Below are 21,063 nucleotides of genomic sequence, written 5' to 3'. Positions count from 1 at the left end.
TTTGCATATATGCTAATAAATATGATTATATCATGCCCTCTGTATATTCAGACCCATTGAATATGAGTGATTATGATTATGATTATATTATGCATATAATATATTATACACTGGCCATAATTGATTATATTCAAAAATACACCAGCAAGCCGTTCAGCCAGAAGTACTAGCTTCATAGCAGGCTACTAGTAGCAGTAGCAACATCTTTAAACTCAGTCTTTGCAATATCAATGGCTTTTAGCAGTAAATCAGGCAGAGCAACATCCACATCCAGCCCTGACAGAAGGCTGCAGTTGACCTTTACATTGTTGCCCTGGACTTTAATGGCACTCTTAGCTGGTCAAGGTATCATTATCCAGGCTATGTTACCAATCCTGGTCATTGCTACAAGGAGCATGTCTGTAGAGGCAAGGTGAGCTCGGGTTGGCGCGCAGCAGGATGGCCTATGGCCGGCTGAGATAAGGAGCGGAATGACAGTTTCGCATTGGCGGTGGACGGGCGTTGCAGGAGAACGAGCAGGTCCTGCCCCGAATCTATCGCACAGTCGTCGCCGTCGGCGTCCAGCCCCAGCTCGTGTTTGGTCAGCGCCGCTCCGGCCGGTGCCGGCGGGGGTGGCAGTTAAGAGAGACAAAGCATGCTGAGTTGCCTGTCGAAGTCCTTGTTGTGCATAGCAAACACGCCGCATCAAGAAGCAGCGTGCGGCAAAATTCCATGTTCTCCATTGGCACAATGTGCTTTTCGCTCCAGGTGAACGTGCGCCAGGCGTCCCAATGCTTGCGCAGCCGCTCCAGGCTAAGCGCCGAGGTGCTCCCGTGCGAGTTTCCTGCCAGCAGCCCATCGCGCCACAGCTTGCACATGTACTCCAGTGCAGGAGTTGTCATGACAATGCTGTGCCAGCATCTACACACCCGCATGCACGGAAGCTGCGCCCGCGGGTGCAGGAATCCCAGTATGATTGTGAGGATTTCAGGCGCCAGGGTGTTCATGGTGAAAGTTTGGGACAACCAAAGTTTTATCGATGATCGTCTTATGACGACTACTTATCCATGATTAACATTGATTGACGTTTGATTTAAGCTAGATAAAGCAATCTGCCAAATCAACTATGTAAGTGCAGCGCAGACAGTTAGTGCTGGCCAAATATGATTATATTATTTTATGGCATAATATATTATAATCATATCATATTCAGAGCTCCAACACAATAATATATTTGTAGTATAGTATAATCATATTCAGCTGCAAAATATGAATATGTGATGAATATATTCAACTATAATCTAGTATGCATATATACTGCTAGAAGAAAAAAAAAATACATAAGATACATGCTGGATTGTCAGGGCAAATTCCTTTGAGGCCTCTCTAATCCCAGCCTTGGATACATAGGACTCTCAAAATACAATCAGGGCATTGCCACTAGTATTAGGTTGACCAGTGATCACTCCTGACCCTTGTTCCTACTAGGAGTAATGTATGAATCACCATATATGATAGATAATATGTGACATTTATCAGAAGTAGGGCTAACTCAGACTAAGATCAGTACTATAACTGACTACATGCATTGAGAAAATAGCGGTGATCATCTATCTTGCTATAGTTGAATATTCTGTGACTATAATATAGTATAGTCATAATATAATATAATATAATATATTCAAACATAATCGTATTCAAGTGCTCCACCAAGGGCATAATATATTCATAACATTCTGAATATATTCAATAATTAATCAAACATAATATAATTCTGGCCAGCACTACAGACAGTACACGAGTAAACTAAGTATACAGAATACATGCCTCACCCGCCATCATTTGACGAAAGTTTTCCGCCCAATCAATCAATCCAGATTCATCCCCTTCATCCCGAGCCCCCCTGGCCGAGCCCGCGAGTGAACGGCAGGATCAACATTCGCCGCTGGCCCACCGCGGCCGAGCCACCGCGCAGCCATATCCAGCGCGTTGTTCGCAATGTTCTGGCCCAGCGCATGGGCGCGAAAGCCAGGGCCCGCGTTGCTGTGCTCGTATACCGCCCACGGCTGAGCCGGCGGGAAATTGCGTCCGCGCCCAAGGCCGGTGCGCCAGTCCGCGAGGGGCCACGCTGGTCTGACAAGGGAGGCGTGGAGCGGAGGGGACGGCACCCCGGGAATCCCTGTCGACCCGAATCCTGGTGTCGGCGGCGCAAAAGGCGGCACGGGATACGCGTGTGGCCTGCCCGGGGGGACCGGGGTGCACATTTCGGATGCGACCAGCACCACTGCGGTCTCCTTGCTTCGCCCGGCCGTCGACGGCAGCAGCGCATGGGCCGGGAGGGCCTCCGCCGCCGATATGGAGGTGTAGACCTCCGCAGAAGCATAATTGGGTTTGCGCTCGATGTGCGCAATGGAGGCGGTTAGTAGTGAGCATCCTATCTCAGCTTCGAGGTTAAGCTGATAAAAGGGGTATGGCGTTGGGATGCTGCCGCGCGAAACCCGCCCCAGCGACGGGTCATTTGCGTGAAACGCGTGGACGGAGGTGTCTTCGCCAGTGGTGGTGTAGAGTCGGTAGTAGACTTGCGGCATTGGTCAGTCAGGAGCGAGGTAAAAAGGCATGTAGTACGCACAGTATTCTCCCGCATTCTCTTCCCCAGTTTCTCCCACATGTTCTGCCCTTGGGCCTTCCTCCACCATCGTGGGCATGCAAACGACACACGGCCGGCCCGGAGAGCCAAAGTCACCGATGCGCTTCGTATCAGGTAACGGCTGGGGTTCATCCTCATCCACATACACAATTACCGCCACGGACGCGGCAATGGGCAGTCCCTCGAGGCTGGCAATGCAACGCTTCAGCACTGCAACGGTCCGTGGTGGGGGGATGGCGCGGAGCAGGACGCGGCCAAGCGTGGGTGCTGTGAGTTGGAAGGCAGAGTGGGAGGGGCGCGCGTTGGGTGAGCGGAGAATGTAGTAAACTGGACATCGGTCATCATGGTACCAGGCTGAGAAGATGACACACCGTAGTCCGTTGTCTCGGATGGCGATCCCGATGTGGCGTCGCTGTAGGACGGCGGGTCGGCGGTTTCGTCAGTCTTGACGATGAGCATGTTGGATGGGAGGGAAAGGTGAGTGCTGGTGTCGAGGTTCTTATGACTGCGCGTCCGCAGCGCTGGTGGGAACAACTGATGGCTCGTGCTTCTGGTGGCGTCTATCACATTCGCGCGCGGTACTCGCAGGGCGGCAGGCACCAGCGGTCGCGCGGCGGATTGCGACGCGGAGGTCGAGATGGGTGTCGATGGACAAGCCGTGGTGTCACAGTGACAAGTGACAAGAATCGTACGATGTCACGATCGAATCATCACTTCTTTTTCTCAGCTTCCCTCATCCCGCGCTCCGAACGTCGCCGGCTATTCAATACAGAAGTGCTTATAGACCGCAGTCACGGCGCTTCACTCCTTGCGCTCGTCGCTCACCATGCGGACTGCGCTCGTGCTCTGCATTGCCCTCCAAGCCGCCGCCAGCGCATCGCTAGAGAGCTTCCGCGTCGGCGGGCCCGCTCCACACTACCAAGGACAGGACCTCATCGATGGATCGCAACAGGCGCTCACGCTGCCTTCCGAGCCTGTACTTGACGCTAAGCTCGACTCTGCCATCGAGAAGATTCTCGCCGACTTTCACAGTCCAGCGGGAGTAGGCATCGCCATAGTGCGAAAAGACGCAGGGGGCGAGTGGGCGGTCCAGGCGAAGGGATATGGAAACGCGACGTTGCGCGGCATGCAGGCCACGGGCGACACACTGTGGGCCATCGGCTCCAACTCGAAGCTCTTCGATGTCCTCGCGACGGGCTTGTTGGTTGCCAACGAGAGTTTGCGGACGAGAATTACCTGGGAGACGAAGCTCGTGGATGTCGTGCCTGAGTGGGGCCTCATGGACCCGGTGGCGGACCGGGAGAGCACAATCATCGATATCATGAGCCATCGGACGGGTTTGCCTCCGCACGGTGCGTCTACTGTCTAGTTCTGTTCTACTGATCCAGTGTTAACCAAATCACCCAGACATCATCATACCCTCCGATACAGTCCCCGACACAATTCGCCGCCTGCGGTATCTCCGCCCGTCCACGGGCTTCCGCAACAAGTGGCAATACAACAATCACATGTACACCGTGCTGTCCTATCTGCCGCCCCTGCTCACGGGCATCCCCTTTGAAACTTATGTCGAAGACAACATCTTCAAACCATTGGGGATGTCCGACACAACCTACTACTCTACCGTCGCCGAAGCCACCGGGCGCCTATCGCAGGGCATCGAGCGGGACGGCGCCAACCGGACAGCGGACGTCTTTGCCCCGGGGACGCCACGTGCACTGCCCTTCTGGATGCCTAATGGCGCGCCGGGCCACGGTATTTATATGGTATGCACGGCCTGTCGGTTGTCTCACCCGCTTTAGTTATGTCTGGCGCTGGCGCCATCATCTCCAGCGCACGCGATATAGCGACATGGATCCAGATGCTGCTCAACGAGGGCAAGCACCCATACGAGAACACAACCGTGATCCCTGCTAGCGCGATTCGCCGGGTGTCAGGGGGAATCATGGTCACAGACCCTGTTGCCGCGTTCCCTGAGCTGTCGCCCAAGGTCTACGGCGGTGCTCAATGGAGGGGCACCTATCGGGGATTTGGTCAGTGCCTTGCCTTGGGAATCTCATATCATGCTGATGACACTATAGAGTACATTGAGGTTAATTCATTCAATCGCAAACTGTTTACAAGCTGACACCTGTGCTTGTAGCATGGGGGCACGACATTCGGCCATCATTCACAGATTACACGAGTACCCAGCCAGAATTTTGGTGTAGCAGTGCTTACCAATGACGACTCTCTTGGCGGCTACCTGGTTTCGGCAATTCGGTGGCGTCTACTCGATGAGCTGTTGGGTCTGGAACCAATCAATTGGACTGCTAGGTATATTGCTGGAACTAAATGATCACCTTTTCAATAATAAACCTGCAGGTTCCATGCTGCAATGACAAAAGCATTCCACTCCACTCCAAAAGCAATACCACGCTCTTCCAATGCAACACTTCCTACCATTCCCTTTCCTGATCTGGCAGGGATGTACACAGATCTAGGGTATGGTACAATGGAACTGTGCTTCTCACCAGAATCATCCACCTCATGCAATGAACTCCTACAAGAATGGCCAACAATCCTGCCTGGCACACTCAACTCCTCCATCCCTACTCTTGTTGCCCGCTGGCCCATAGTGTTTGGCCTGTCTCATATAAAGCTGGAGCATTTCTCCGGAAATGTATTCAATCTGACCATATTGGGCAGTCGGGTGAGGATTTTGAATTTTGCTGCATTAAGCTTATACTGTCACAGAAGATAGATGATCCTGACAAGCCCTTCTTCCCGAAGGTCATTGCAGATGTGAGTATGCAAGCTGAATTTGCATTGGATGGCCCAAAACTTGGAGTGGGCTTGTGTGGAGTCTGGGGGCCAGGGGATGATATTGAAGCTCCAGAAGGCAGTAGTGTGAAAGATAAAGCAGAGGTGTGGTTTGAAAAGTTATAAACAGAGCTCTTTTTCCTGTACTTTCCCCCAATTTATACATACTTCTGTCAGGGGAACCCCCGCTTCGGTCTCCTTCGGACCCTCCAAACGCATCTGAGGCGCATCCGACCGGGCGCCCCCTCGGACCCTCGGACCCACCCCAACCATCGTCCACGGCCTCCTTCGCCCGCACAATCACCGATCTGTCAAGACCCTCCCAACGATCACCTTGGGACAGAGCCTGCGATGCCGCTCAGGCCTTCTGCGCTCTACGTCGGCAGTTACGGACGACCAGTATATAGTTGGCACCCTAACAGGCGGACCCTTAGAGTTTCTTCTCTTTGGATCCTCCCCTGCTAGGTCGGTCCCTCCGTGTATTTCTGTAGCTTTTATTCACGCCTTTGGATCCTCCCCTGCTAGGCTTTTGTCGGGGTCTCCAGGGTTGCCCTTACAACTTCTTAATGTATCTGAATGATTGTCATTATCAGGAATCTACCAATTCCACTTCAAATTATGATGACCCTAGGCTACACATTCTAATCTCATATGAATAGGGTTGAGTACGTCTCAGAAGGCGCACCCTGAGTAACCCTTACCCTTCTGGGTACAGGTCCAACCAGGTTCAAGTTGACCCACAGGTTGTAGACATGGAAGCAGAAGATGTATTTGGAACAATAATTTCCATATAACATATATTTTGCTATATAATATTGGCTCAGATACAGCATATGTAGCCTATTCCTCAAGATTTTAAGCATAGTTAATACAGTTCACTCATATGTCACATGAGTGACTTGAGTGACCTGTAATTTCTTTGTCTCTTAAAAACTCACAAGAATTATGTTTAGATAGGGAATTGTTAAATCAACAGTACTAGATATTATATCTAGTGTAAGGTGCCTTTATGAGTTTGGCTGCTCTAACATGAGGCTCTGGTGTGCATCCTCTTAGCTCCCGGTCAATAGGGCACTAAGAATGCAATGCATTCACTCATCAGTAGCCTTTGATCTCCATCCCCTTTGAAAGATGAGCACAGATCTTTACCTAGAGCCTTAGTGAATAAAGTTGGAAGGGACTTCATTTGAAATGTATACCATGCTACTATCCCTAAGATTTATCAGTGATATTTTATGTCACTATTGCCTTGATTTATTCACTGCCAAGCATGCCTGAATACTAAATTGAGCAGTATTTTGCTGATTTCCTGGGACTACATACATGGAATCTTATGATCTAAGTTAATATGATATCATAGGATGGTCTAGCACACCTCCACCCATTTCCTACCATAGAGCAAGTGTTGGAGCTAGTTAATTCCCCAAAAAGGAAACATTGTTATTTAATAGTACAATCATTAGAGAATGTTACAGACTTACAGATTATCAATCTGTCAGGCTTCGGGTCGTGCTGTGCAAGGCTCCTCATAGGAACGTGCACCCCGGAACAGAACAGCAAGATCATCAGGCCCGCAAGTGAAGCGAGCTGAGTAGAATCGAACTGAAAGGGCCTGTTAATGTGGTCCCTTGGTGAAATCAGTGTCCGGGCCAAATCAGGCCATTTTGGGCCTGATGGGTCACTCCAGGCCAGCCTAGATTGATTGGGTTCCATTGACTTCCTCTAAAAGCTATTGAGACAGTGAAACACTGCTGAATATGCTATTATTATTACTCTTATATTGAGCTGATGTTGTGTGATGGTTTATGCATGTTTGGCTGTGCCTTCAAGTTTAGCAATTTATTTGTTACACCCTTCTATTTTGGGGCTCATTGCTGTTAAAGTCTAAACTCAGTAAGAAATGCAGTGAAACGCAGTCAATCTGGTGGTAGGTGGGGAAAGTGGAAACCCAACAAATACCCAAAATGACCAGATCAAAGCGAGTGAGGTTGGGGCTCCATATAAAGTATATACATGCTGCAATCCATAAGAAGGCAGTGATGATGGCAAAGCTGAGTGGGAACCATAGATAGTAGTGGTGCTGTGTGTGATGTGGGTGTGGGTAGATGAGACCTGCTCACCATATCATAAGAGGAAAGACCAGCCCCCTCTAACCACCAACTCAATATGCAACTAAACCCGAAACCAATACAACCTCCTCCTAATATAGTAGTCACAGCTATAGTGACACCGATTATATTTGTTGTTGCTGATATATTATCTGTTGTTTTTATTATTGTGTTGGATAGCACTGAAGCTAGCATCAAGAGCATCAAACAATATGCCATATATGGCAACAATGTTCCAGACATGATTTTGATGAATTTAACTAGAAATATGAATTTTATCGCCACTTTTGATCACACAATCAGGTCACATAATGAGCGATCATGGGAATATATTGCCCGATATGGTAAGGGGGAGAGGGGTCCCAGAAGGCCCTTAAAAACTTTTCGACAGTATATCCAATTTTCGAATAATGACACCTCCTTGGCCCAGGGAGGGGAATTCACTGTCTATCTAGGTACAAAAGGCCCCAATATATACCTTTTGGCCTATCACTCCATCACAGTGAGACGGGCACCTCGTACTGCCCCCGTTGCTCGTTCAGCCTCACATGGCTGTCCCCGTTGCCTCGTTTCCTTGACGCCTTAGTCAGGCTTAGGTGAGTGGCTTAGCTGAGCCTTACTAAGCCTTATTCAGCACTTCCTTCTTGTTCTTTCCCCACCTTCTCGTACCTTTGCGCACTTCCTATGGGTTTCTGCCGCATCGCCCGTGCTTCAGGAGCAAACTGCTAGTGTGACAAATCCTAAATGGGACATAAAGCTGTGAACAATTCCTACGGTAAATAGCGTAACCCACCTGGTCCTACCATCAACCCCCCCTCTTATCTCATGTCTGTGATAGGGATCTTGGGACCCCCTTGCCTACCATGACTAAGGCTATTTAGTATAATAATACCTGAGTGTATGCAAGTAGTCTCAATTTACCCGCAAATTGTTGAACAAGTAGATAAAGTTTACTGATGTGAGTTCTGGCAGTCCTGTTTGTGAATATACATGAGCATGTGTATGCTATTCTGTAGTTTGTAGCAATGTTGTCTAAATCAATAAATAATTTTATATTATAAAGTGTTTATTATAAATTCCACCTCAGTAAAGTAACATTAAGATTTAAAGCTGGGACATAGCCTAGCCCTGTCTAGTTAACGTTATAATTATCATTGTTATTATTTTGACAAATGTCAAAGCGCCGAGGGCATATAAATCACAGAATTCCGCGTCAATCTAGCAGTCGCCCACACAGAATACCTCCTAATAGTCCCGCAGTCCATATTCGGAGCGCCAGACGGCCTCCAACTCCGCCAACGCCTCTTCAGTGACGTCCATCCACCCTTCCCGCTCGACCCCTTCCTTGTCGAGCCATGTGCCGCCAACGATGTCGAAGCAGTGCCCCGCCCAAATGCCCTGGTATATGTTGCCCTCGTAGCGCATCGCTGTCGAGTCTACGCTGCTCCAGCATATCAGGCAGTGCAGCAAGTCCCCCAACGTCGTGTCCCACAGCCGTGGCACAGCTTTCAGCGCCCGGGGGTCGAACTCGGCGCGCAACTTCTCGGACCCGCGGAAGCGCTCACACATTTCTGCAAGCGCCGCCTCGCGAACGTACACTTTAAGTGTGAGGTTGCGGAGGACGGCGGTGCGCGGCGCGAGGGGCGGGTCGCACGTGATCGCGACGTCGAGGAGCGCGCTGCACACCCACATCGCGTCGCCTTGGTAATCTGCGAGTGACAGCACCGCGTTGCGCACAATTTCAGCCGTGCGCTGCACCCACGATGTCGATCCGCACTCCGTCCACCACCACTCCGGGATGCCCTTGTCGTCGTCCTCGTCGCCGTGTGATCGCGGTTTCTCGTCCTCCTCATCACTTTCGCTGTCGTCCGCCCCGGCCGGTCCGAGTCTGCCCGACGCATCTCCGCGCGCTCCTCCTTCAGCAATATATGCTCCGGCACTTCCCGGAGCGGCATATAGTCGCCGAGACACGCGATGCGGTCGCCCGCCCAATTGCACATGGCCGCAGTGTCCTGCACGAGGAGGGCGTACACGTGGCGGCGCCCGACGGCCCACAGCGCCTGGCAAGTCATCCCCAGCATGAGCCGCTCCACCGCGCCGTATATTTCCTCGAATATCGCGTCGAGCAGCTCGACGGGCAGCGCGACAATCCCCGTCGGCGGCACACTGCTCTGTTAGCACCCATCTGCTTCGGCAAATGGAAAGGGAGACACACCTGGAGCGCTGTGCCAGCCTCACCCGCCGCCCCCATTGGCCAAGTCGCACTTTTCTCCCGGGGACGTACTTACGGCTTTACACACTCGTCCAGCGGCCGGTGGGCGACCTTCCGCAGAAAGAGCAGCAACTCCGCCCCGTTACTCTCGAAGAGGATCTCCCCGAGCTTCGCGCCGTACTTCCGCTGCCGCTTTGAGAGGTTCGACATCGACCAGCCCTGGCCGCCCATCGTTGTCGGTGGAGGAGGAAAGCGAGGGAGAGGGAAAAAAGAGAGAGTCACTCACGTCACCAGTGAGTGAGTCATGCCGCCAAGCGACGTCAACGCGAGGAACATCATGAACGTGGTGGACACACACGCTCAACTTCCCTCAAGTTATAGCCATTGGTGAAGTAAAAAAGCTGGGAAGCAGGCAGCACGCCCGCGCAGTCACGACGGTCACTCAGGCTGGTCCTCAAGTTTCAGTTAGCGCCTTGAAGTCGGGCTGACCTCGAAAGATCTTCTTTTAAGAAAACACCATTCAGACAGATACCATACTCAAATTCCCGCACCACCGGTGACCTCCAGTGTATGCCCCGTCACATACGACGCGAGCGGGCTCGCCAAGCTACACGCCCTCGTGAGGTCGAGACAGACCAGGAGACGGACACCACTCACAAGAGCACCGCGCTCGCCGCCTCATCGGGCGTCCCGCCCCGCCGGAGCGGGATGAGCGGGTTCTTCGCGGCCGTCTCTTCGGGCTTCGCGCCGGGCACACCGAGCGCAACCTCCTTGCCGTCAATCACCATCGTCGCACCTGCCTCTTTCGCCGCAGTCAGCCTGGCGGCAGTTAGTATGGGTACCAAATCTCGACAGAGCGACGCACCGGGTGTGGATGAGGCCGAACGCAATCGTGTTGGCTCGCACACCATACGGGCCCCACTCCTTTGCGATGGTTTTGGTGAGACCGGGGATCGCGGCTTTGGCTGCGGCGTAGTTCGCCTGCCCGACGTTCCCGTGCAGCCCCGACGTTGACGACACGTTGATAATCGAACGATTCTCGCGTGCTTCGGGCTATAATAGCGGACTCAATTAACGGAGTAAATATGGAAAGGGGAGAGAGACGCACCTTGAGGCGGAAATACGGCGCCGCCTGGCGAATAAGGCGGAACGGCGCTCGGACATGTATCTTCATGATGATATCCCATGTCTCGTCGGGCGTCGTATGCAGCATCTTGTCGAATGTGAAGCCAGCATTGTTCACGATGTGGTTGATCTTGCCGTATTTCCTGATGTGGCACCTCAGCAACGCGTAGTAGGGTTGGCAGAGCGAACCCACGAGACAGTCGCGTCCACAATGCGCTTCGGGAAGTCGTCAGCGCCGACATCGCCTGCCACACTAAGTGCCTCGCCACCCGCGGCCTTGATTTCGCCCTCGACCGTCTCGAGTTTCTTCGCGTCAATGCTGAATTTACGCCCTCAGCCCAGCGAGGAAAGGGGATGTCAGGCACGCACTCGCTGATGACGACCTTTGCGCCTTCTTTCGCAAACAAGAGCGCTATGCTCCTTCCAATACCCTGTACCGCTTCAGCCTGGCCTTCCTCCCACTTAACCGAAGCGTACCTGCCCAGCCCCTGCCCAGACTCGTCAGCGCCGCTCGGCCTCGCTGTCGACGTGGCACTCACCGGTGACGATGGCGACCTCGCCTGCAAGCAGGCCACGGCCGTACGCGTTGCTCAGATGCTGCGAGACTTGTTCAAGGCGGGCAGACATATCCGGGGTGGTCGGGGTGGTGGTGAGGGGAGAAGTCTAAGAAGCGGCGTTATGAGGGGCTGAGTAATGATCCGATTCCGGGCCCGGGTATCGCTGCTTACCGGTCGCCCCGGCGACTAGCGCCGACTATGTCCGATTGTTCGGGAAGGCGGGTGGTGACTAAGGGACCGACCGTTGGCTTCCCTGATGGTACGGCACGAGTCCGGAAGCCGGCTGGACTATGTCCAACCCTCCGTATGGGGGCAAAAATATTTCGCCGCTTCTGGGGTGGGCGGCTCGGAGGCGGCTGGTGGGCAGCTCTGTGAAAATTGTGTAGACATTATCTCTGTCAATACTTGACATAATAAGGACATTCCTGAGCCGTTCGATAGCCCCCGACGAGCCCTTTCGAACGCGCCACTGAGCGGCTCGAACGGTGGCTTCGTTGTCGAGCATCGCCCTTGGACTTTTTGGGTGGGCGGCTCGGACGCGGCGGTGGGCGGCTTTTTGCCTCATTTTCGCCGCCCTCTTTTCGCGGTGGGCGGCTGGTGGCAGTGTTGACGCGGCTGTGGGCGGCTCTCGCACAACTGAGCGCGGCTCTCGTGTGACAGAGGGCGGCTCTCAGCCAAGCGAGGAGGGCGGCGATGAACACGGCCGCCCACCCCAGTAAGCGGAGAGTTCACTTTCGGGCGTGCCCGATGGGCGTGGGCCTGCGCCAACGGGCGTGGATGGGCGTGGGCGTGGGTTTTGGCGGGCGATCAAAGCCCACGCCCGTCCATCAGGCGTGCCACGCCCATCGGTCGCCTTGGCACGCCCGTTTGTCCCGCTTGGCACGCCCGACAAACGGGCGTGGGCCTCCATACATAGCAAGTCCTATGACTTGTCTGAGTGCTTTGACGCAGCCAAAACGCTTCAGAAGGCCAGTTGGCGGCGAGGTGACCGCGAACCGTAGCCACCGACATAGGCCGGCCGGCCGGACCGTGCTAGACCCCGCCCGCGACCCCGCGGACGTCGGCGCAGCACATGACGACGACGAGCACCAGCAGGAGAGCCGCCTGCGGTGGTCACTTTCCCAGTCCGGTCTGGCGCAGGGGCGGGCGCCGGCGCGGGTATATCGACGCTGTGCTTGAGTTCCGGGCCCCAGGCCGCGCCGTCTCAGTGAACTCGCACCCTGCCCTCCGGAAGGTGGTAGGTGGGTGCTCCATGCTCGCTGTCACTGCCGCAAGGTTGGGACAAGCCGTAGAGGCGTTGAGAGGCTTGCCAACACCTCTTGGCATCATGAAAGGCAGCGATCAAACATCTTTGATGGCTGTTAATTCCAGCCGACAGGCACATCTCACTGTGGGAGTTCCGGAATAAACGGGGCCCCTTTCGATCGATTATATGCCTAAAATCAATGTACCAAAAAAAGAAATTTTTTTGGGTACCTCTATTTGTGCCCCCCAAAATTGTCACAAATTCACCTACTTATATGAGGAATATGTGCTATAAACAGACTTGTTTTTGTCACCTGATTTTGGGGGTATATCAAATGGCCTTTTTGGGACCTTTTTTGCCATCTAAATGGGGACTAAAAAATCTTCACTTATATTGACTTATATGCACTTATATGACATATATCAGGGCCCTGGATCATATAAGTGAATATTTTTTGGTTCCCATTTTGATGCAAAGACTAGTCCAAAAAAGGGTGTTCAATCTGCCCCAGAACTGGGTGACAAAAATAAGGTCTATTTATAGCACGTATTTCTCATATAAGCAGGTAAATTTGGGACGGTTTTTTTGCATGCAAATAGAGGTATTAAAAAAACTACTTTTTTTGGTACATTGATTAGAGGTGTATAATCGATCGAAAGGGGCCCCGTTTATTCCGGAACTCCTGCAGTGTCTGGACGATGAAATGGTATCCAATAGACATCGAGCCGTGGCAATACCTGACCTTGTGCCGATGGTAAGGCGCCGAAGGTGTCCCACGCCCGCCCACGCCACGCCCACGCCATCACGGGCGTGCACGCCCGTTGGCGCAGGCCCACGCCGTTTGGCCACGCCCATATGCGAAGTCTCCAGTAAGCGGCAGCTGCGCCGCCGCTCTCGTTCGTCGACCTCACTACTACTCGTCATCACAAGGGCGTTGCCTTCGTCGCTGGCCACTTCTCCGGGTCGTGAATGTATGCTGCATTGCGCTCGCCGTCGTCATCATCGCCATCAACGTTCGCCGGCGGCGTCGACGCCGCGGGCTGACAGATGATGAGTCATTCGACTGCATCTTAACTTTGCTCCACCACCATCCCGCTCTGGCTACTGTGACTTCACGAATATTGCTTCCGCCAGCAACCTATTGTTGGTGCCCCCAAAGCACATGGTAGCTCGCCGCTGCAGCGCTAGGTACGCGGCTTCATCAGCGGCTCGGTGATTCACACTCAATGTATACCTGAGCCTGAGCCCGACAGTCTCCTCAGTCCTGCAGGCTGCTCCTATCAGCGCTCGCCCAAACGCGCAGTGCAACTCGCCGGCTCGCATTCTGCGGAGATATCTCGTCACATGCTGGAGTAGCTCACCAGCCTCGACTTTGCGCGGCTCAGCAGCGGCTGCCATTCTCCAACACGGATCGTCTCCCTCGGTGAGCATCCGCTGCGCCTGCGCCACTCCCGCACCGTCGCCGACACCCTCCCGCTGCTCACTGTGCAACCTGTGCACAAGCTGCTGGCCATGGGGAGCCCCCGTCTTTTGAGCTTTGATGGTGAGCGGCGGTGCGCGGGCGGTGCCGCCGGTGTGTGGCGATATACATCCGCTTCCTCTATTCTTGGCAGAATGGTGGGCGGCAATATGACATGGGGTGGGCGGCTTGAAATTGGTGGGCGGCTCGGTGGGCGGCTCGGTGGGCGGCTGAGCAGCAGTACAGGGAGCGGCAGTACAGGTGAGCGGCAGTACGCGATGCGGGCGGCTGTGTATACTATTTGAATAATGAATGGCGGAGGCTAGAGCTTACACTAATGCAGCTCTTTCCTTCACGTTTTCTGGCGTTGTCTGTGACTGTGTGACATCATCAATCACCACGTCATCGCTTCTGTCTTTGACTCCCATGCTGAGCGCGCACCAGTTACTCACCATGGTTCTGTGGCTCGCTCTCGTCTATACCCAACGTCTCGCTGTGATCTCTGCTCTGTATAAGCACTTTGGACACACTCAAATGTTGCCAATATCCTCTTCACGCTCTACAGCGCCGCAATCATCTATGCCCTGGTACTCCTTCATGTGCTCTTCCTACAAATCTCCAAGATCACCAAGGAGAGGCACCAGAAGCTGAGAAGGATGCCCAGGGTAGGTTTGTACTACGATAAAGACGGTAAGTCTTCGGAATGAATGATAAATGGCTCGGGACTGAAGTTGACCGGTACAATAGGCAAACCAAAGGGACGTGTAATCGAGGAGATCGACTCCCACAGGCACGTTGCGCTGCGGAATCGAAGAGCCACTTCTGCTCCTGCACCCTCCGTCATCCTGTCAGCGCGGTCGCTCTCACCTATTCGATCGCCAGAGCTGCCAGTCGCCGAGCATATTCATTTGTCTGTGTGGGATGGCTTTCCCAATGGCCATTTCTGTACCTCTTTAAGTGCCCAGCAGGTCAAACAAACGAATGGTCTTGCTTTTCACTGGGCAAGTGACAAGATTCGTGGACATAAGGGAACGCGAAACGCGAAAGATCCTCGTAAAGGGCTTCAGCACCGCTACTTATGCGCCGGTGTCATCATTTGCGAGGCTCCCAAATGCAAGGTTGCTATTCTTCCGAGCGACGACATTATGCGACAGCTGCAGGCTGCTTGCCTTTGCGGTGCAACTCTGCATCACCTCAAGTGTCCGATCGAGTGGTCGATGACTTTTTATCAGGCCGGTGCCTTATTCTCTCACTCAGGAATCCATTTACATGGCAGATACACGCATACTTTACCCACCAAACAGCGCCAGCACCTCGAAATTGAAGAGCTTGTTTTGCATACCCCAGTGAACCTAGACGTATATACAGACTCCCCGTCGTCAGACGAGTCAGAGACGTCTCAGGAAGACTTGGGGCGTGACTTCAAGTTCGCGGAGGTTGCAGAGGCTGCGTCGCAACAAACTAAGCTTGACACAGACGATGAATTGGCACTGGACCCATTAGCAGATGATGCGTGCGACGATGACATGGTGACCGGAAGTAATTAACTTCATATTTCCATAACTACAATATCATGATCATTTTCCGAGTCTTCCATTTATCACATCACTCTTCTGCCTCTTTGTCCGCTCCCCCACTGCGTAAAATGCTGGTATGCTTTGCCGTGAAGCACCAGCATCCTGATTCATACAGTACAGCATGGGCTCGAGCGACTTACGAACTGGCTCTTTCCAGAAGAGATTTCCGATGAGTCCGAGGAGGCACAGAGTGATGGTACCGGTAACGTTCCAGCGGAGTTCAGGGACTTGCCATTATGTATGTACTTCCCCGCACTTGCTGACGCTGGCTCAACTGCATCAGTCCATGCTTCTGCACTGCAAGGCATAGATACTCGGCTTGTGGTGGATCAAACAGGCAATCGGGCATATTTTGATGTTGCGCCGCCAGGCTCAAGTGTGTCATGCCCGGACTATGCTGTTTAGGCTCATGCATGGCACCCAGGGCCCAATGTTTCTGCGACACGCCAGCACATGCCCAGGCAGAACAACTCACAACAAACCAGACTCGAACCCAGACAATCAAATGCAAACAATCCGATTCCCAAACGACCTACAAAGCGACGCAAGCGCAAGGCTTCTGCTTCAGACTCATCAAATGACAAAGAAAGTGATGGCAATAGCAGCGACAGTCTGACATCGGGAGGCGAAAACTTGCGGCGGGCCTGGAACCCACGACCTAATGGTCAGTTTGTGCGAAAGGTCCCTCGGGGATGGTTTGAGAAGCACAAATTCGCCCTTCACGGTGCCTGGCGAGCGGAGGGCCGGAAACAAGCTGATGTCGGTGGGAGCAGACGCGCGGCAGGGCTAGCAGACGGCGAACATAGTGTGCGACAATGCCTTGGCGCTATGAAATGCTCAAACCCAACCTGCCTTATCGTCATTCGTCCACAAACCAAACAGCAAGGTCGTGACAAGCAGAAGGCAATGGGTTGTCCCGCGTGCGGCGGTCGAATTTTGTGGAATGAATGTCCCATCAAATGTGAGTTCTGGGTTTTCCGGACAGCAGCAATCTTCAAGCACAATGGTTTCCACCATCACGACAATGTTCCGCCCATCCATCTCACAAGGAAAGAGGGTCAGCGGTTGCAGAAGATCGTTCATGAACACCCACGCATGGGGCCGATGAAGCTGCTCACTGGTCCGCCAGGAATTGATGGTCCAGGGGAGTCCGTGGCAAACATTAGCCCCGTTCTTGACAATCCGAATCGAATTCAACATGAGCGACGTAAACTGGTGAAGCCGCCGATCCGTCTCAACACCAAGTACTTTGGGCCTGCCCTGGACGAGTTGCGTGCAAAGAACCCGGAGTGGACGATTTCCTTCGAAGGAGACAATGATGTTCAACTCGTCATTCTTCAGTCGAATTGGCAGCAGCGTATGGCGGTCAAAAACACCATTTCTACGGAGGCTGTCAACGGTATCGTTACGGATGCGTGCCATGATTTTTTTACGGAGCGTAATCACCTCCTCTTCCTCAGTTCAACCTTCGAAGCACGCTTTTTGAAGTGTTGGATTCCCATCCTCATGTGCTTTGCAAATGGTGCATCAGCCGTACATTACCGCATGTTCTTCGACTTCTTATTCACTCGAATTGGTACACGGTGTGAAGAGATAGGTATCGAGCTTCTGGACGAGTTTTTAGCCAACGTACGTCGTCAATTTCAGCATGGACCGATGCTCACAGGATCTGGACAGGTTGTCGATTTTAGTGAAGCACAGAGCAAGGGCTTCGGAGCTGCCTATGTCGATCTTCGGAAACGGCAGCCCTTTGATTCGACACGTAGATCTGACGAGCAGTTGGCGCATATTGGCCGTTCGCTGTTGAAAGGATGCTTGCAACACTTTGAAAATCAAATCACGCGCGTCGCAAAAATCAGCAATGTCGTACCGCCAGATCAGAAGTCTCGATTTCGTCAATTCGCACACCGTATGCTGAAAGCAAAAGATCTCGATGAGCTCCATGGCTGCGCTAACGACTTGATCACCACCTTTCCATTAGCCGCTCCCTGGGCGGAGTGGTGGTTGCGGCCTCACCATGCCCAAATGCTTTTCGCAGCGGCAAGAAAGATGGATCCGGCGCTGGCCGCGAGTCTTCCCGATACAACCAACGCAGCCGAAGCAATGAATAGCCGAATTTATGCGATGGCAGAGAGGAAGAATGACTTGATACCGGGGCTGAAGGCATTAATTCGTGTTGGCGACACATTTGAGCGACGATACTATGCAGGCAAAGGTAAGCCACAAGCAGTTCTTGCACTGTCCTGCTCACTGCTGTAGGCGGAAACAAGATCTTCTATGGCCCCGACCCGCAGCACTGGAAGAAGACGAAGGCAGTGTATGGTTATACCAAGCACTCCCGACATCAACCCGGCAAAAAGGCCGTTTCTGATGGCCGACCACCCGATACAAGCGCCGCACTTCATGTCGCAGCAACAAGAAAGAATAAGGCGGGAAAAAAAAACCTGTCGCTCATTATCAGCGTGCCTATAAGTGGGATAATTACTCCTGCTCACTTGATTTGTCACTCACCGCAATCTTTTCGGCACTGGGTCGGAGTCCGGCACTCATTGGACGACTCCGAGATCCTTTACCGACACCCCACCTTCTCCGCTCACTGACAACATTGATCGAAGAGCAGATTACACAGTCCACTGACGTGATATCATGCGAGCCTGATAGCTGCGCCAACTTGACCGGAGGTCGCGATAGGTTTCGTCTGGAACTGGTGAAGGCGAAGGCAATGCGGGGCATCGGACTCTCCGACAGCATCACTGTACGTATCGAGAAAGAGCTTGATCGGGTGAACTAAATGCGAATAGGGCTGGCTGGACCAAATTTTAGCTGACGAAATCAAAAAATGCAAGTTACGCACAGAGATGTCCGGCGAGCTTGCCCTGTCGTTCTTCCGGTCGCAAGTTGTCCTGGTAAAAGTATGCCAAGGGCCTTCACCTGACGCTGTCGAGCACTGGGAGATAACCAATCCCATCTGGCGATCTCCGTATCGTCTTGCTCGCGAAGATCATCAGCGCCATAGTGGTGATCTTTCGAAGTGGTTCAAGTGGCTTACGACTCCGGATCAGTGGAGCGCGGGAGCGTGCTGGCGACAGGCAGACGAGGGACCGATATGCACTGGGCTTTCGTTAATCAAGGAGTATCTGACTAACATTCCCATCATACTCACGATCGAGCTTGGGGAGGCCGGCCAATTCTCCTGGAATATTCCGCCAACCCTCGTGCCACTAGGCGATGACTTCGCAACAGCGGGATTGGGCGTTCGGTATAGTCTCTCTGCACTAATATTCACAAACCATACTGAAAAACGGGCGGATGACTCACATTTTTACACCCGATATCAGGATCCAAACAGCCGCATGATGTACGACTACGACGGAATGTTACACTTCGGCCATGCCGTCCGCTTGGCGGGAAAGAAAATGGCAGGCTGGATGGCAGGCTCCTCGGCAGAGCTTCGTTCGATTCCAAAGGAGTACCGAGTGATGGCCGTCGTATATTATCTTGACGGAGGCGAAACTGCACAGAGAATATTCAGAGAAGAGCAGGAGAACACGGCACCGTGGGGCTTACGACTCGAGCGCCGTAACTCATTGGATTCTTTCAAGAGTATTGCCAGCCTTGTGGATGAAGACCACCTGACGGCAGTCGATGACGATGTGCGGAAACTATGGAGTGGGATAAGACGCCGTTCAGAGACGTCGGAATACACGCGAGATGTCCGCAGCTTACCTATGAAGGTCACCAAACAGACAAGAAACAAGGGATTGGCGTCGCTCGCAAAATCACGTTGCTGCGCCTTCCAACCGGATTAACATAACCGATAGCAGCAGCGAGAGCAGCGCACCTATTGCGGTTCGCAAGGCCCGCAGAGTCATCACAAGAACGGCGAAGGCGGCGGCAAACGCTCCAACTCGCAAGGCGTCAAAGCCGGGAGATTTCCCTGACCACCGTCGCGAAACTCGGCTACTCCAACCTAAGCCTTACGTCCCATCGATTGGGATTCCACACATCCGAAAAACTCGCGATCTACGGCCCCCCGTCAACGAATCTGACAATTCTGTCAAGGATTTCTTGCTCAAGAGCGCCCGTCTTCTCCTCGCCAAAGGCCGCGCCCAGTCTGTCCGAGGACACGGACTCCGAAACCCCTTGCATACTGAACTGCTGTAGTTGCGGTGAGCTGGGACTTGACGAAACAGATGCAATGTGCGTACAGTGCTCTCGGTGTCATTTCTGGTCACACGAGGATTGTCTGCGCGACGATCCAAACTACGATCCAGAAGCCGACTGGCACGATCCAAACCGCGAGTTCATATGCAAGCATTGCTCGCGTCCGGCTGGGCTGTGAGTTTGTTATGGACCCACAACGTTGACAGTGTACTCACTGAAAACCAGGTTTTATCGCAATGAGATTGTCCTTCTTCCCGCTGCTCCGCCAGGGGTTCCATGGAGCGACGAGACAGTCAAATGGTACCCTGCGAGAGTGAGGAATGCATCGTCCGAGCGGCCGCAGCAACAATACCGCTTCCGATACATTGATGGACTTGTGTGGCCGGAGCCGCAGGATGCGTGGGCGCGGGGGATGTTCATTCCTCCAATGTACACCACAGTGTCCCATGAGATGTGTAAAGCAATAATAGGACATCGCGTGAAGTCTGAGCAGGTACGTGCAGTTGGCCGCTCGGAACAACAAGGTTGTAACAACTGACCTTAGATATGTTGCTTCTCGGAACCAGCATACTGGAGCACAGCCTCTGTCGCTGCCCAGCAGCGCCTTGGGGCTGTCTTTACCGCCGCACTACCCCAGCTGGCTGACCTTCTCTACCGCTTCCCACCGGAGCATCCAGTCGTTCGGTCCTATACGGAATACTTCGAGAATCGACCTGGAAGCGCCCGGGATCAGAAAATCAGCGACTGGTTGGCAAGCATACAATTGAATTCCACACCTGAGCTAGAGGAGGCCATGAAGCAGCCGCTGGAGCAGCTTCGAGATCCCAAGGTAGTCGTCATCGCCGGCAAAGAACGACGACGCAGAGTAATGGCTGTTGGCAAAGCTATGCTTCAGTTGCTGGCGCTTCAAGATGAGTTCGACTTACCACTTGATCTGAATGGTGCAACGTTCGTGGAAATCGCCGCGGGGGATATTTTTCCGCTGCCATGGGAGACAGACCACTGGGAAATGCGTCGCGCCATGCTACTTGCGACACAGCCGCCCGAGCTCATCCACAAGTCTAAGTGGGATGAGGCTTCCCTTGCGAATAGGATTATCGACTTCAATCAGACTCACATTCTTGCGCATCGCGAGTTCCGTCCCCGGCAGTACTATCGGCAAAGCACACCCAGCTCTGACACCAAGC

At 53.1% G+C, this 21,063-nt stretch overlaps 4 protein-coding genes across 4 annotated transcripts; 1 reads left to right on the top strand and 3 right to left on the bottom strand.

Moving 5' to 3' along the window:
* Window positions 1-1,847: 1,847 nt before the first annotated feature.
* MIND_00986900 (uncharacterized protein) lies at window positions 1,848-3,085 on the bottom strand (the record flags this gene model as incomplete). The annotated part of the gene is made up of 3 exons (XM_037366474.1): window positions 1,848-2,557; window positions 2,609-2,953; window positions 2,998-3,085. The coding sequence occupies 3 exons, from the start codon at window positions 3,083-3,085 to the stop codon at window positions 1,848-1,850; spliced, it is 1,143 nt and encodes a 380-aa protein (XP_037217886.1).
* A 367-nt stretch (window positions 3,086-3,452) lies between these two features.
* On the top strand, window positions 3,453-5,554 carry MIND_00986800 (Beta-lactamase class penicillin binding protein; the record flags this gene model as incomplete). Its single annotated transcript, XM_037366473.1, has 6 exons — window positions 3,453-3,978; window positions 4,034-4,381; window positions 4,429-4,718; window positions 4,770-4,942; window positions 4,991-5,318; window positions 5,363-5,554. The coding sequence occupies 6 exons, from the start codon at window positions 3,453-3,455 to the stop codon at window positions 5,552-5,554; spliced, it is 1,857 nt and encodes a 618-aa protein (XP_037217885.1).
* Window positions 5,555-8,781: 3,227 nt separating this feature from the next.
* Window positions 8,782-9,787, bottom strand: MIND_00986700 (uncharacterized protein; the record flags this gene model as incomplete). Its single annotated transcript, XM_037366472.1, has 2 exons — window positions 8,782-9,702; window positions 9,752-9,787. The coding sequence occupies 2 exons, from the start codon at window positions 9,785-9,787 to the stop codon at window positions 8,782-8,784; spliced, it is 957 nt and encodes a 318-aa protein (XP_037217884.1).
* Window positions 9,788-10,285: 498 nt separating this feature from the next.
* MIND_00986600 (Short-chain dehydrogenase reductase sdr) lies at window positions 10,286-11,500 on the bottom strand (the record flags this gene model as incomplete). Its single annotated transcript, XM_037366471.1, has 7 exons — window positions 10,286-10,355; window positions 10,406-10,567; window positions 10,614-10,801; window positions 10,857-11,016; window positions 11,067-11,192; window positions 11,243-11,304; window positions 11,402-11,500. 7 exons carry the CDS (start codon window positions 11,498-11,500, stop codon window positions 10,286-10,288), a joined length of 867 nt encoding a protein of 288 aa, XP_037217883.1.
* Between the last annotated feature and the right edge of the window lie 9,563 nt (window positions 11,501-21,063).

This window comes from Mycena indigotica (assembly GCF_014461135.1).
Source record: "Mycena indigotica strain 171206Taipei chromosome Unknown Mind.scaff0008, whole genome shotgun sequence".
Lineage (NCBI taxonomy): Eukaryota > Fungi > Basidiomycota > Agaricomycetes > Agaricales > Mycenaceae > Mycena > Mycena indigotica.
The sequence above is the reverse complement of the archived record's forward strand: the minus strand, read 5'-3'. Positions and strand labels throughout refer to the sequence as shown.